Below are 12,638 nucleotides of genomic sequence, written 5' to 3'. Positions count from 1 at the left end.
TCAAGTCTTACTTTAAAAGTACAGAAAAAGACAATGAAAGAACAAATAGATTGATGGGGCAGAAGAGAGCCCAGAAATGGGCCCAACTGAATACAGTCAGCACTGCCTTTGACAAAGGATCAAAGGCAATGTAATAGAAACAGCAATCAAAAACTGGTATTGAGCTGGGTGCTGGTGGCTCATGCCTGTAATCCTAACTACTCAGGAGGCAGAGATCAGGAGGATCATGCTTCAAAGCCAACCCTGGCAAATAGTTCTTGAGATCCTATCTCAAAAAAAACCATCACAAAAAAGGGTTAGTATCATGGCAAGCCCCAGTACTGCAAAAAAAAAAAAAAAAGTGCTGGGCTAGGTATTGTGACTCATGCCTGTAGCCTCAGTACTCAGGAGCTAAGACATTAAGATCATGAGTCTGAGGCTAACCTGAGCTTCGTGGTGAGATCCTGTCTCAAACTGAGGATTAGGAATGTAGTTCAGTGGTAGTGCACTTACCTAGCATGCACAAGGCTCAGTTTGAATGCCAGCACCACAAAAAAGTGCTGTAACAACTAAGCATGTACATGCAAAAAATTTAAAGATATAGCTGGGGGTGTGGCTCGAGTGGTAGAGTGCCCTGCCCAGTAAGAGTGAGGCCCTAGGTTCAAACTCCAGTATCACAAAAAAGAAATTTCTAGATGCAGACCATAACACCCTTAACAAAAATATACTCAAAATAGATCAAAGACCTAAATGAAAACACAAAACTATAAAACTTATAGAAGACAGCATGGGAGGAAATGTAGATGACCTGACCTTGACTTTAACTTTTCATATAAACTGGGCACTGGTGGATCACGCCTGTAATCCTACTACTCAGGAGGCAGAAATCAGGAGAATCAATGTTCGAAGCCAACCCTGGCAAATAGTTTGAGAGTCCCTATCTCAAAAAACCCTTCACCAAAAAGGACTGGTGGAGTGGCTCAAGGTGTAGGCCCTGGGTCAAGCCCCAGTACCATAAAAAGAAAAAAAAAATGTAGTTACATATACCATCAAAGGCATGCTTTATGAAAGAAAAAAAAATGATAAGTTGGTCTTGATTTAAGCCTGTTAAGAGAATGAACTAAGCCAGTTATCAGTGGCTCATGCCTATAATCCTAGCTACTCAGGAGGCAGAGATTTGGAGGATCATGGTTTGAAGCCAGCTTGGGTAAATAGTTCATGAGACCCTGTCTTGAAAAAAACCTTTCACAAGAGAGGGCTGGTGGAGTGGCTCAAGGTGTAGGCCCTGAGTTCAAACCCCAGCACCACACACACACACACAAAAAAACTGCACATAGATGTTTATGGCAGCTTTATTCACAATTGCCAAAATGTAGAAGCAATCAAGATATTCTTCAGAAGATAAATGGATTAACTGTGATACATCAGACAATGGAATATAACTCAGCACTAAAAAAAATTTATCAAGTCTTGAAAAAACAGGGAATTTAAATGCATGTTACTACATGAAAGAAGCCAATCTGAAAAAGCTACAATGTAATTTTAACTATATGACATTCTGCAAAAGGCACAACTCTGGAGACAGTAAAAGGATCGGTAGTTGCCAGGAGCTAAAGGGGAAAGAAAGATGAAAAAATAGAGCACAGAATTATTAGTGTAGCAAAACTATTGTGTCTAATACTGTAATGGTGGGTACATGCTATTACACATTTGTCCAAACTCAGAATTTTCAAGAGTGAACCCTAGCCAGGAAAGGTGATGTGGGTCTGCAATCCCCAGCACTAAGGAAATTGAGGCAGGAGAATTTCTAGTTTAAGGCCAGCCAGCAAGAAACTGTCCAAAGAAAAAAGGGGGGGAGGGGGCATGGCTCAAATGGTAGAGTTTCCTGAGTTCAAATCCCAGTACAAAAGAACATAAAGTGGCTAGTCTGATTTTCCTCCCTCTGAATGTAGCTTAACTTGATGAAATTTCAGAAGCATCTTGAGTGATGTATCATTGGAATGTATATGCTTAATTATTGCTCTTTGAATCTTGTAAGACAATTCAGGAATAACTAGCACTTTAGCAATTCAGAATTTTCAGTGTTCTTTTGCATGCTATTCAGTCTTCCTGTAGCTGAGAAGAATACACAAATAATTTCACTTAAAAAAGGAAAGAAAAGGAAATTGTGGGACTTGGGATATAGGTCAGCGGTATAGCACATGCCTATATGCTCAAGGTCCTGGATTTGGTCCCCTGTACCACCCCCCCCAAAAAAAAAAACCCTGAAAGATGGGTAGAATTTTATAAAGGAAGAGAACATTTATTTTAGGTAGAAAAATTAATTACAGGGGCTGGTAGAGTGACTTGAGTGGTGAGAGCATGAGACTCTGAATTAAAACCCCAGTTTTGCCAAAAAATAAATTAATTATAAATAGAAAATTATAGGATACAGCAAAGGAAAAACAGTTTTAGAGTCCAAGGAACCATGGAGAGAATGTATTGAATACTAAAATACTGAGGAATTAGATTGGAATCATTGTGGAGGGGCTTGAAAGGGCTTATAGTTAACTTAGTAAGTAAAAACGAATTTTTTGTTGGTATTGGAGTTTGAACTCAGGGCTTTGTGCTTGCTAGACATGAGCTCTACCACTTGAGCCACACCTCCAGTTTGAGACAGGGTCTCCTTGTTATCCCAAATTGACCTGGAACTCGCAGTGTAGCCCAGGCTGGCCTCAAACTTGTGATCTTCCTGCTGCAGCTTCCTGAGTGCTGGATCACATGCATGTACCACCACACCCTATTCCTTACCCTATTTTTATTTATGAATAGTTCTGGGGGGGTTTTGTTGTTTTTGTGGAGTTGGGGTTTGAACTCAGGGCTTTATGCTTGCAAAGCAGGCGCTCTACTGTTTTAGCCAAACCTCCAGTTCATTTTGCTCTGGTTATTTTGGAGATGGAGTCTCTTGAACCATTTGCCCAGAATGCCCTTGTATTGTGATGCTCCAGAGCCTCCTAAGTAGCTAGGATTACAGATGTGAGCCACCAGCACCGGTTTATGGGTAATTTTTTTTTTTTTTTTTTTTTTGGTGGTGCTGAGGTTAGAACTCAGGGCCTACACCTTGAGCCACTCCACCAGCCCTTTTTTGTGATTGTTTTTTTCAAGATGGGAACTATTTTTCTGGATTGGCTTGGAACCTTGATTCTTCTGATCTCTGCTTCCTGAGTAGGTAGGATTACAGGCATAAGCCACCAGTGCCCGGCTTTATGAATAGTTCTTAACTTGATGCTTCCTACATACACTTTTCCTGTGAACTTAAAACTTACCCATGTAGTGCCACTCATGTGTCTGATATCTTAACATATCTACAGCTGAAAGTCCAATTCCCACTCATTTGTAACACTGCTCCTACCATCTTTTCTGTTCCAGCTGAGAAAATGGCAACTTCTTTTCATGTATTCTCAATGGGGGTAATCACCTCCAAGGGGGCAAAAATTGGCTGTTTAGAAGACTTTAAAAAAAAGTCTTAGTTATTGCAAAGGGTTGTGGTCCACTAAAGTTCAACTTTTCCCACCAGAAACATATTCCTTATTATTTATTTTCTCTCATTTTTCTTGGGCTTAACATAGGAAGAAACGACATTAAGCTAACAGAAGATACACAAAATATATGTCAGATTAGTGCTCCTAAATTATGAGGCTGCCATTAGGGGACCTTCACTTGATTGCTCAATTTAAAGTCATGTCACAGAAGTGGCTATCATGTATTTATTACCTTGCTAATGTTTTGTTTGATTCTGAGACCATTTGTATATGATTGTGTATGACTTGGGCTATTTTTTTTTTAACTTAGGCTTCACAAAGCAAATAAAAATAGTTTATTATTTAATTCTATGAAAGTTATTAAATCCATCATATGCTAATATCAGCTTAGAATGGTGGTGCGTGATTGTGATCCCAACATTGGGGAGGCTGAACATAAGTTTGAGGCCCTATCTCAAGAATTAAATGAAAAATAGAACAAAATGTCAATAACATCTGAGATAATATCTAACAGCTCTTTTTTTTTTCTCATATGAAATAAAGGTTAAAAGTTCACCAAGAATTAACTTTTGGTTAATGTTGCTCAATGGCAGACCTCTTGCCTAGCATGTATGAGGTCCTGGGTTAATCCCCAGCACTGCAAAAAAAAGTAAATAAAGTAAGTTTTAAGGAAAATAATTTTAATTTTTTAAAAATTATTTGGAAATAAAATTATGTGGAAAAATAAGAGTTTGTTTAGAGAACTAGAAAGTTTATTAGCAAAGCAAAACAAAAGAGACAGGCAGGCAGAGTGGCTCAAGTGATAGAGCACCTGAGGCCCTGAGTTCAAAACCCCAGTACTGCCAAAAGGGAGAGAGATGGAGAGAGAGAGCAAGCATATGACCATGACATGGTTGTGGGCCTATCTGATAATAGCTGCCAAGAAAAAAACAGTTTTGAATGATTTTTTTTTTTTTTTTGGCAGTACTGAGGTTTGAACTGAGGGCTTACACACTTGCTAGGCAGGTGCTTTAACTGCTTGAGTCACACCTCTGATGCTTTTAGTTTCAGCTATTTATTTGTTTTTAATGGGACTGGGATTTAAAACTCAGGGCTTTGTGCTTGCAAAGCAGGCGCTCTTACTACTTGAGCCACACCTCCAGTGCATCTTGCTGTGGTTTATTTTGGAGATGGGGGTCTCCAGAACTATTGTCCCAATAGTCTCAAACGTTGATCCTCCTGATCTTAGTCTCCCAAGTAGCTGCGATATTACAGGTGTGAACCACAGGTGCCTGGCTTGCATATGAAATTTGAAAAATTACAGCTTATATAAAGTAAATTAATTACATTAAAATTACTCAGACAATAAAGTTATAAAGTCAAGTGTAATAATTTTGTGTGTGTGTGTGTTGCTAGGGATTGAACCCAGAACCTCTAGGATGCTAGGCGAGTGATCTACCACCGAATTACACTCAAGGCTCTTCGTTTTTGGGGGGCTTTTGTTATTTTTGCTGTTGATTTTGGGCTGGGTTCTTGGTGTTCTCTTTTTTTAGGATATGGGACTCTCATGATGTTGCCCACTCTAATTTCCTCCTGGTCCCCAGGGACCCTCCTACCTCAACCCCCAAAATAGCTAAAACCACAAACATGAACTAGTGTGCTCAGCATTTTTGGTTTTTTGTTTTGAGATGAGTTGTCCCTCTGTTACCAGGCTGGGCTTGAATTCAGGTCCTTGAGCTGCCACTTGCACTTGCCACTCCTCCAGGCACTTTTTGCTTTATTTTTTCAGGTAAGGTTTTGAGCTTTTGCCCAGGGCTGGTCTGGGATTGATATCCTCCTACCTCCACCTCTTACATAGCTGGGATTATAGATATGTACCACCATACATGCCCTTCTCAGTCATTCTTAACGACTCTGCATTGAATATAAAGAATATGCTTTATGCTTGCTCTTGTGTAAGGCACAGCTATACATACAGTACATAAATTGCTGTGGCATTAAAATTTTATGTGTATTGGGAAGATTAGGGGAAAAAAAACCTAAAAAGGGCAACAATAATAATAATAATAATAATAAATCCAAGGTTGAGAAACACTGTTCTAGTTACACCAGCCCTTGGTGTAGGGCTGGAAGAGTGGCTCAAGTGGTAGAGTGCCTGCCTAGCAAGCATGAGGCCCTCAGTTTAATCCCCAGTATCATAAAACAAAACAAAACTTGGCGTTGGGCTGGAGGCTTGATTCAAACAGTAAAGTGCTTGCTTAGCAAGCAAGAAACCCTGTGTTCAAACCCCAGTACTGCCCATACAAAACTAAACAAAAACAACAAAAAAATTGGTGCTACCTGGTGGGATAGCATGGGCCAGTAGTCTGAGCTACTGGGAGACTGAAGTGGGAAGATCACTTGAGCCCAAGAGTTTGACCAGATTAGACAACATATAAAGCCCTGTCTCTTTAGAAAAATAAATAAGGCTATTGGAGTGGCTCAAGTGGTACAGCGCCTGCCTAGCAAGTGTGAGTTTCAAGTTCAAATCCCAGTACTACAAAAACAAAAAAGAAAAAGAAAAATAACACAAAAGTAAAAACAAAAACAAGCAAACAAAAAACTCAAATATTGACTTAATGTTTTGATCATAACTCACTTACATCCATGAGGAATATTCTTTTGATACTACTTCAAAATATATACAGGGTCTGATACCACTTGTCACTACCTTTTTTGCCACTGCTCTGATCCAGTCCACTATCATTTCCTTTTCTGTTTTACTCTAATAGCTTCCTAAATAATGACCCTGAAATCTATTTTCAACATAACGACCAATATGATCTTTAAAAAGACATCACATGATGGAACCTGTGTAACTTCTTAGCTTAAAACTCCTCTAATTAGCCAGGCGCTGGTGGTTTACAACCGGTAATCCTAGAGGCAGAGAGATCAGGAGGAACATGGTTTGAAGATAGCCCCAGGCAAACGGACCCTGAGACAGTATTTTGAAAAACCCTATTACAAAAAAGGGTTGGTGTAGTGACTTAAGTGGTAAGAGCATCTGCCTAGGAAGCAAAGGTGCTCAAAAAAAGTTCAAATCTCAGTGCCACCAAAACCAACCAAACAAAAAACTCCTACTTAAAAGGGCCTCCCCTGTTTTAGTGTTAAAAGCTGTTTAAATAAAAGTTTTAGAGGAGGTGGCCATTTTTTGGACTGAGTTTCTGTACTATGTCCAACAAACCAAACAAAAATGGAGTCACTTATGCCAAAGTTCTATGTCACCAAGTGAAACTGGGTTGTTTATTTGATCTTCCAAGAACTCAAGGTAGAGATAATAGCCAAATCTCAAAACACATCAATTACAGCTGGCATGAAAAGGAAGTCCCCCCTGCTTTAACCTTTGGAAGAAAAATAACTTCGTAGGGCTAATCTGCTATTTATTCTGTTTCTGCTTTCCTCAGCCCTCTTCTTATCTGTAGTGCCAAATTGCTCTGTTCAGCTCATTCTATTTTATAGAATGAGGTGTTGCTTGATTCTAGAATCATAAGCCAATTGAGGTTTTTAAATTTTTTTTTTTTTTGACAAAAGGTAGGGCAAAGTCCTACATGAACCCTCTTCCTCTCTCAGACCTCACAGTCTACCACTTGTCTTATCCTCTATTATCCTCCAGTCGCATTAACTTCCTTGTTCTTCCTCTGTTAAGATAGTCCTCTTTTAGGGTCTTTGCACTTGAAATTTCATCCACCAGCAGCTTCCTCGTCTCCTACCTCCTATCTATTTGATTGCTGTTTTTCAAGTTAATCACTTTTTTTGTACACTATTAATGAGCTATATCCCCAATCCCTCAATTATTATTTTCTTAGAAGAAACCTGATTCACACACTTTTTTTTTTTTTCTTCCGTACTGGGGCTTGAATTTGGGGCTCACACCTTGAGCCACTCCACCAGCCCTTTTTTGTGATGGGTTTTTTCAAGATAGGGTCTTGCGAACTATTTGCCCTGGCTGGCTTCAAACCTCAATCCTGATCTCTGCCTCCTGAATAGCTAGGAATATAGGCATGAGCCACTGGCGGCCGGCTCACACCACTTTTTTTAGTGTGTGTATGATACTGGTATTTGAACTCAGGGCTGGGTTTTGTGCTTGCTTAGGCAGGTACTCTAGCACTTGAGCCATGCCCTAAGCCCAAGGTTCACACCATTTTTATTCACATATTGGATCTCTTTCTCTCCACCAATCCTGTTTCATTTTCCTTTTCTTCCTTCCTTCTCTTAAAAAAAAAAATTTTTTTGGCGATATTGGAGTTTGAACTCAAGGCTTCACGCTTGCTAGGCAGGTGGTCTACTGCTTGAGCCACGCCTCCAGCCCTGTTTCATATTTCCTTACAACACTTAACATACCCTGAAACATACTTATGGTCTCCCCCTGCCACTAAGCTTCAACGAGGGTGGTGGGTTTTTTTGGGGGGGGAGGGCGGGGTGTCTGTGTTGCTGTTATCCTTTAAAATCTCAAACAATACTTGGCAAAAGCCCTACATGAATGCTTTTCCTCCTTGTTCTTGAACACTAGATGAGAACATGACAAAATGGGTTCCTTGTCTCAAAAATCTTGATTCTATTGGGGAGACATTAAAATTGCATGTGTTCAGTGGTAACACACCGACCTCCAAATCTGCCCAGAGGATTTACTTGGGCAGATGTCATAGAATGGTTAACCTAAGGCTGTGCTAACCAGCTAATACTTAGGGCTCTTGTAAACTGTAATACATTATGCAATTGTGGGATAGTAGCATAAATGATGAAGGTGGTCACATCTTGCCACTTATTCTTTCCTCGCTTTGAAAATTTTATAAGGAAGTTTTTTCGTTTACTTCCTCTTCCCAAAATCAAGATATTGATTGACGGTGAGCGGCATCCAAACGGAGCATGCTTTTCTGTTTAAAAGTCTGCGTAGTAAATGGCTCGCTGGACCTGGCGCATGCGCATGAGCACTTTCTGCGACGCTGCAAGATGGCTGCCAGCCATTTTGTCGCGCTTCGGTGCCTGAGTTAATAGTGGCAGCGGATGCAACCGCCAGGAACTCACAGGCGCCTCTGAGCGGTGAGAATTTCCTGGCCTTGTGTGAGCTGTACCGCTGCAAAACAGCGACATCGCCAGAAGCAAAAGGCGGAGTGGAGTGCCGTAGAACCCTTTCCACCAACCTCTCCAGTTTGGTCCGCTCCTTCATTCTTCCCTCCCACTTTTTGCCCCCAGCCCGCTACATGCTGCGCAGGCGCATAAATAAACGCAACGCCTGCTTGGCCCTCGGGGCTTGCGGACTCCTGCGCGCGCTTCTCTGATCTTCTTGATTGGTCAGATTGCCCCGCCATCACGCCTTCTCTGCTCTCTAGATAGAGAAGGAAGCGGTGGGGCGGGACTGATCCGCGCGTGCGCCGTGGTGTTGCTGTTGCTTTTTGCTGCTGTTGCGTTGCAAAAAAAAAAAAATCCTGGCTAGGTAGCCTTGGGCCTTTTCTGTGCTAGAGAATCTAAAGGCGACAGAGGCTTCTGCAACTGAAGGGACAGTCGGGTAGTACTAAACTTAAGATATATGTAACGCCCGCCCTGGTTCACAGAAGTGTGGGCTTAGGGGTGAGGAAAGGGCCTTCGCGTTGAGAGCCGTAGAGTGTACAACCACTAGCTTCGGCAGCAGGCGTTTTGGGAGACTCGTCCTGTTTTCTGCGCAGTGCTGTCCTGGTTACTGACTGGTTTAAACACGACCCCCTTAACAATATTGGTAAACCTTGGAAACCCGCAGCCCCTCCCTTCAGCGTGTAGGGGCCGCCAGCGCGCCCAGCAGCTCGTCTCCCCTAGCGCACGTCCTGAGGAGCCCGGCGCGTGCAGCGTCCCCACCCCCTGGGCTCCCTCCCCACCTCCGGCTTGCACGCACTCGCAGTGATTGTTTTGCCCGCTCCCGCCGTCGCCGCCGCTGCCGCCGCCGCCGCCGCGGCCGCCAGAGGAGCAGCAGCGCTTGTGCAAACCGGGAAGATGGCGGCCGGCGGCGGCGGAGGCAGCAGTAAGGCCTCCTCCTCGTCGGCCTCTTCGGCAGGGGCTCTGGAGTCCTCGTTGGATCGAAAATTCCAGTCGGTAACCAACACCATGGAATCCATTCAAGGCCTGTCGTCTTGGTGTATAGAGAACAAGAAGCACCACAGTACTATCGTCTACCATTGGATGAAGTGGCTCCGGAGATGTGAGTGTTGGGTGGGTGGGGGTGATTAGGAGGGTAGTCTGGGGGAAATGGAGGAAATAGGGCCCCGAACGCTTGGGGGTTTCCCCTCCACGGAATTACTGTATTGGGCTTGGGGTGCTTCACGTTCAAGCTGGGACTCGAGGGTTCCCAAGTCCAGACTCCATGCCTAGCCAGGGTTACTTGGAACTGCAGGACGCTCGTTTCTTGGAATTTTTTTAGCCACTGACTTGTTGTGACCTTGGGCCGTTGGGCCCAGATCCGTAGAGATGTACAGACTTCATTTCGGAACCTTGTGATTTTCATGAACCTTCGCGGAAATTGTCGCGTCCGTTTGTTTCTTAGAGGCCTTGACGTGTTCATGATTTCTGGTTTTCCTGGTGGCAGACAGGCTGTGGTTTAAGCGGTAGTAGTTCCACTTACTTTTCTGCATATGTTGGACTTCCTGTATTGTCCGCTGACCTGAAACTTGTGATAGGTACTGACGAGGACCTTATCAGGTGAATGTCCCTAAAACTTACGATGTGTGTTAGGCAGGGACTTCCCTGCGTGAGTGTTAGGAAGTAACACTTTACATAGATCTGAGGCCACAACCTGCTTTCCCTTTACCTGGGGTTGTTGCAGTAAAGTGCAGACTTCTTGATATGGACCAGACACCACTGCATCACTGTGGTCAGTCCCATCGTTAATCCTTAAAGAGTAAAACTTATCTGGCTGCCTTTTTAACCACCTGAAGTACATTTTTACAGAGTTGAGTTTAATAGCATAGATAATCAAAATAACAAATGTGTTTTCTTGAGTTTATAATACTCCCCCCGCACCCCTCAGTTACAGCCTTTTTATCTTTCTCCTGTGTCCTCCTTCCCCCAGTCTCTCCTGTGCTGCGTTACCACAGAAAAGCATGGCTTGTTTGCAGAAGACTTCAGATTTTATAGGAGGAAATATGGAGAAGTCACTGTTGCTTCCTGCTGAGAAGAAAGTTAACCCTAACTCCATATATATTTGAATTGTAGTTTATTTCCTGTCTGTTAACATATGAGATCCATCAGCCAGTTACTCTTACTCCACTTTTGCCATTGACCCTGTAATGTTTGCTTTGTGTTTACCTTTTAGGGAACAGATGGGTAAAACTTGCAAGATTAAAGGCCCAAAGCTTGGAACCATTTGTGTTTAAAGTTATTGTTGGAAGAGTTGTTCTGTAGTTCTTTGAATCATGATACTAGAAATTAATAGAGAAAAGACAGGTTTAGATAGTTACTTTCTTACTAAGAGGTAAAATTAGAACGTGCAATATCAAATATGTTAACAGTCATCATCAAAGACCCTCATATATTAAGTATCTACTGTGCCCAGCCTTCTTTTTATACCTCATAATCTACTTCTATAATCTATCGAGAAGTAGATTTTATTTTTTATTTATTTATTTTTAGCAGTACTGGGAATTGAACCTACGGCCTTGCACATGCTAGACAAGCTGTCTACCACTTGAGCCACACTACCAGGCTGAGAGGTAGATTTGTTAATCACTGTTTTAGAAATGAGGAAACTAAGGTTCAAGTTGTTAAAGGTTACTCAGTTGAAATGGTGTAGTTAGGATTTGACTCTACCATTAACTTTGTAAAATAATGTTTAATACACTTGGTATACCAGTGGTAGCAAGCAACGCTAATGTGAGCATGAGAACATGTTCTCCATCCTGTTTAAAACATTTTTACCAAATTATGCACGCATTTTACATTCCCTTCCATTGGGCTCTGGTGCTCTAACTGTATGGTTATATAATTTGCAAGAACAAGTTGGTCTCTATTCCTGCCTTGTGGTATCACAAATGACAATTACTTTATTATTTTTTTTCTAGTGAGCAATAATGAGATATACTTGAGCTAGATTTTTTTCTGTCTTTGCTGCTGTCTATATTGAACTTATTTCCTTTGTTAATGACTTAAGAGTGAAAAAAAATGATTGTTTTAGGAGGGCAGTACTTCATTTGAAGTGCATTCTGTATACTTTATATAGCTTTCTAAAACCTGGTATCATTTTCCTAGTGGAATGAACTAACTTTCTAAGATGATTAAGGGTAATTTGTAAACATTTTGCATTTACAGTTAATGAACATCTGTATTTTTTTTTTTTTTGTACTGGGGTTTGAACTCGGGGCCTCGTGTTTGCTAGGCAGGTGCTCTACCACTTGAGCCACTCCACCAGCCCTTTTTTTGTTGCGTATTTTCGAGATAGGGTCTTGGGAATGATTTGCCCCAGGTGGCTTTGAACTGCGATCTTACTATCTCTGCTTCCTGAGTAGCAAGGCTTATAAGTGCCTGGTGAACATCTATATCTTAAAACCTTTTGAGAGAAATACTCAATTGAGTAGTGCAAGGTAGAATGAAAATAGCTTACTAGTCCTCGTTTTCATTTAATTTTATATTTCTTTGTGGTTAGAATTGGTTTGAGTTTGATTGCTAAATCTGTTTTAGGTAAAACTGTGAAGGAGGCATCTTCGGCATTTGCATTCTTTCTGTCCATTTTCCTGATGGCCACTTGCTTCCTTTTTTCTTCTGACACCATAATTTAGTAATTTAGACCACTGTGTAAATTTGAATAACTATTCTGTATTAGATGTTTTCCTTTTTTTTCTTATTTATTTGTTTATGGATGCTGGGGGTTTAACCAGGGTTGCCACATGCTACATAAGCACTCTACCACTAAGCTATACTTCCAGTCCTCAGAAAAGTTGCCATTTCATCCTTCATTTCATAATGTGCAGTAAGAGACTTTTGTTCACTATTAAGGAAATAATTTAGTGGAGACAAGTGGGTGGTACTGATTTTATTTAGGCTTCTTTTAATTTGCTTGACTGTAGCATTCATCACCATCTTTTTTTTTTCTTGGTGTTACTGGGGTTTGAACTCAGGGCCTCATGCTTGCTAGACAGGCACATTACCATTTTTAAAAGT

The 12,638-nt window shown here is 41.5% G+C and overlaps 1 protein-coding gene across 6 annotated transcripts in view; it reads left to right on the top strand.

Annotated features, from left to right (window-relative positions):
- The first annotated feature begins 8,888 nt into the window (after positions 1 to 8,888).
- The window catches only part of Rprd2 (regulation of nuclear pre-mRNA domain containing 2), a 75,578-nt gene continuing 71,828 nt past the window's right edge, over positions 8,889 to 12,638 (top strand). Inside the window, exon 1 of one of the 6 annotated variants that reach the window (XM_074048188.1) lies at positions 8,889 to 9,687. In XM_074048188.1, the coding sequence (XP_073904289.1) occupies positions 9,483 to 9,687 (205 nt within the window). In that variant the 5' untranslated portion in view covers positions 8,889 to 9,482. The remainder of the gene's footprint in view (positions 9,688 to 12,638) is intronic. The other 5 variants (XM_020155780.2, XM_074048189.1, XM_020155782.2 and 2 more) reach the window with 5 other exon arrangements.

The sequence above is a fragment of the Castor canadensis genome, chromosome 11 (genome assembly GCF_047511655.1).
Source record: "Castor canadensis chromosome 11, mCasCan1.hap1v2, whole genome shotgun sequence".
NCBI classification, from domain to species: Eukaryota; Metazoa; Chordata; class Mammalia; order Rodentia; family Castoridae; genus Castor; species Castor canadensis.
This window is presented reverse-complemented; position numbering and strand designations above follow the sequence as displayed.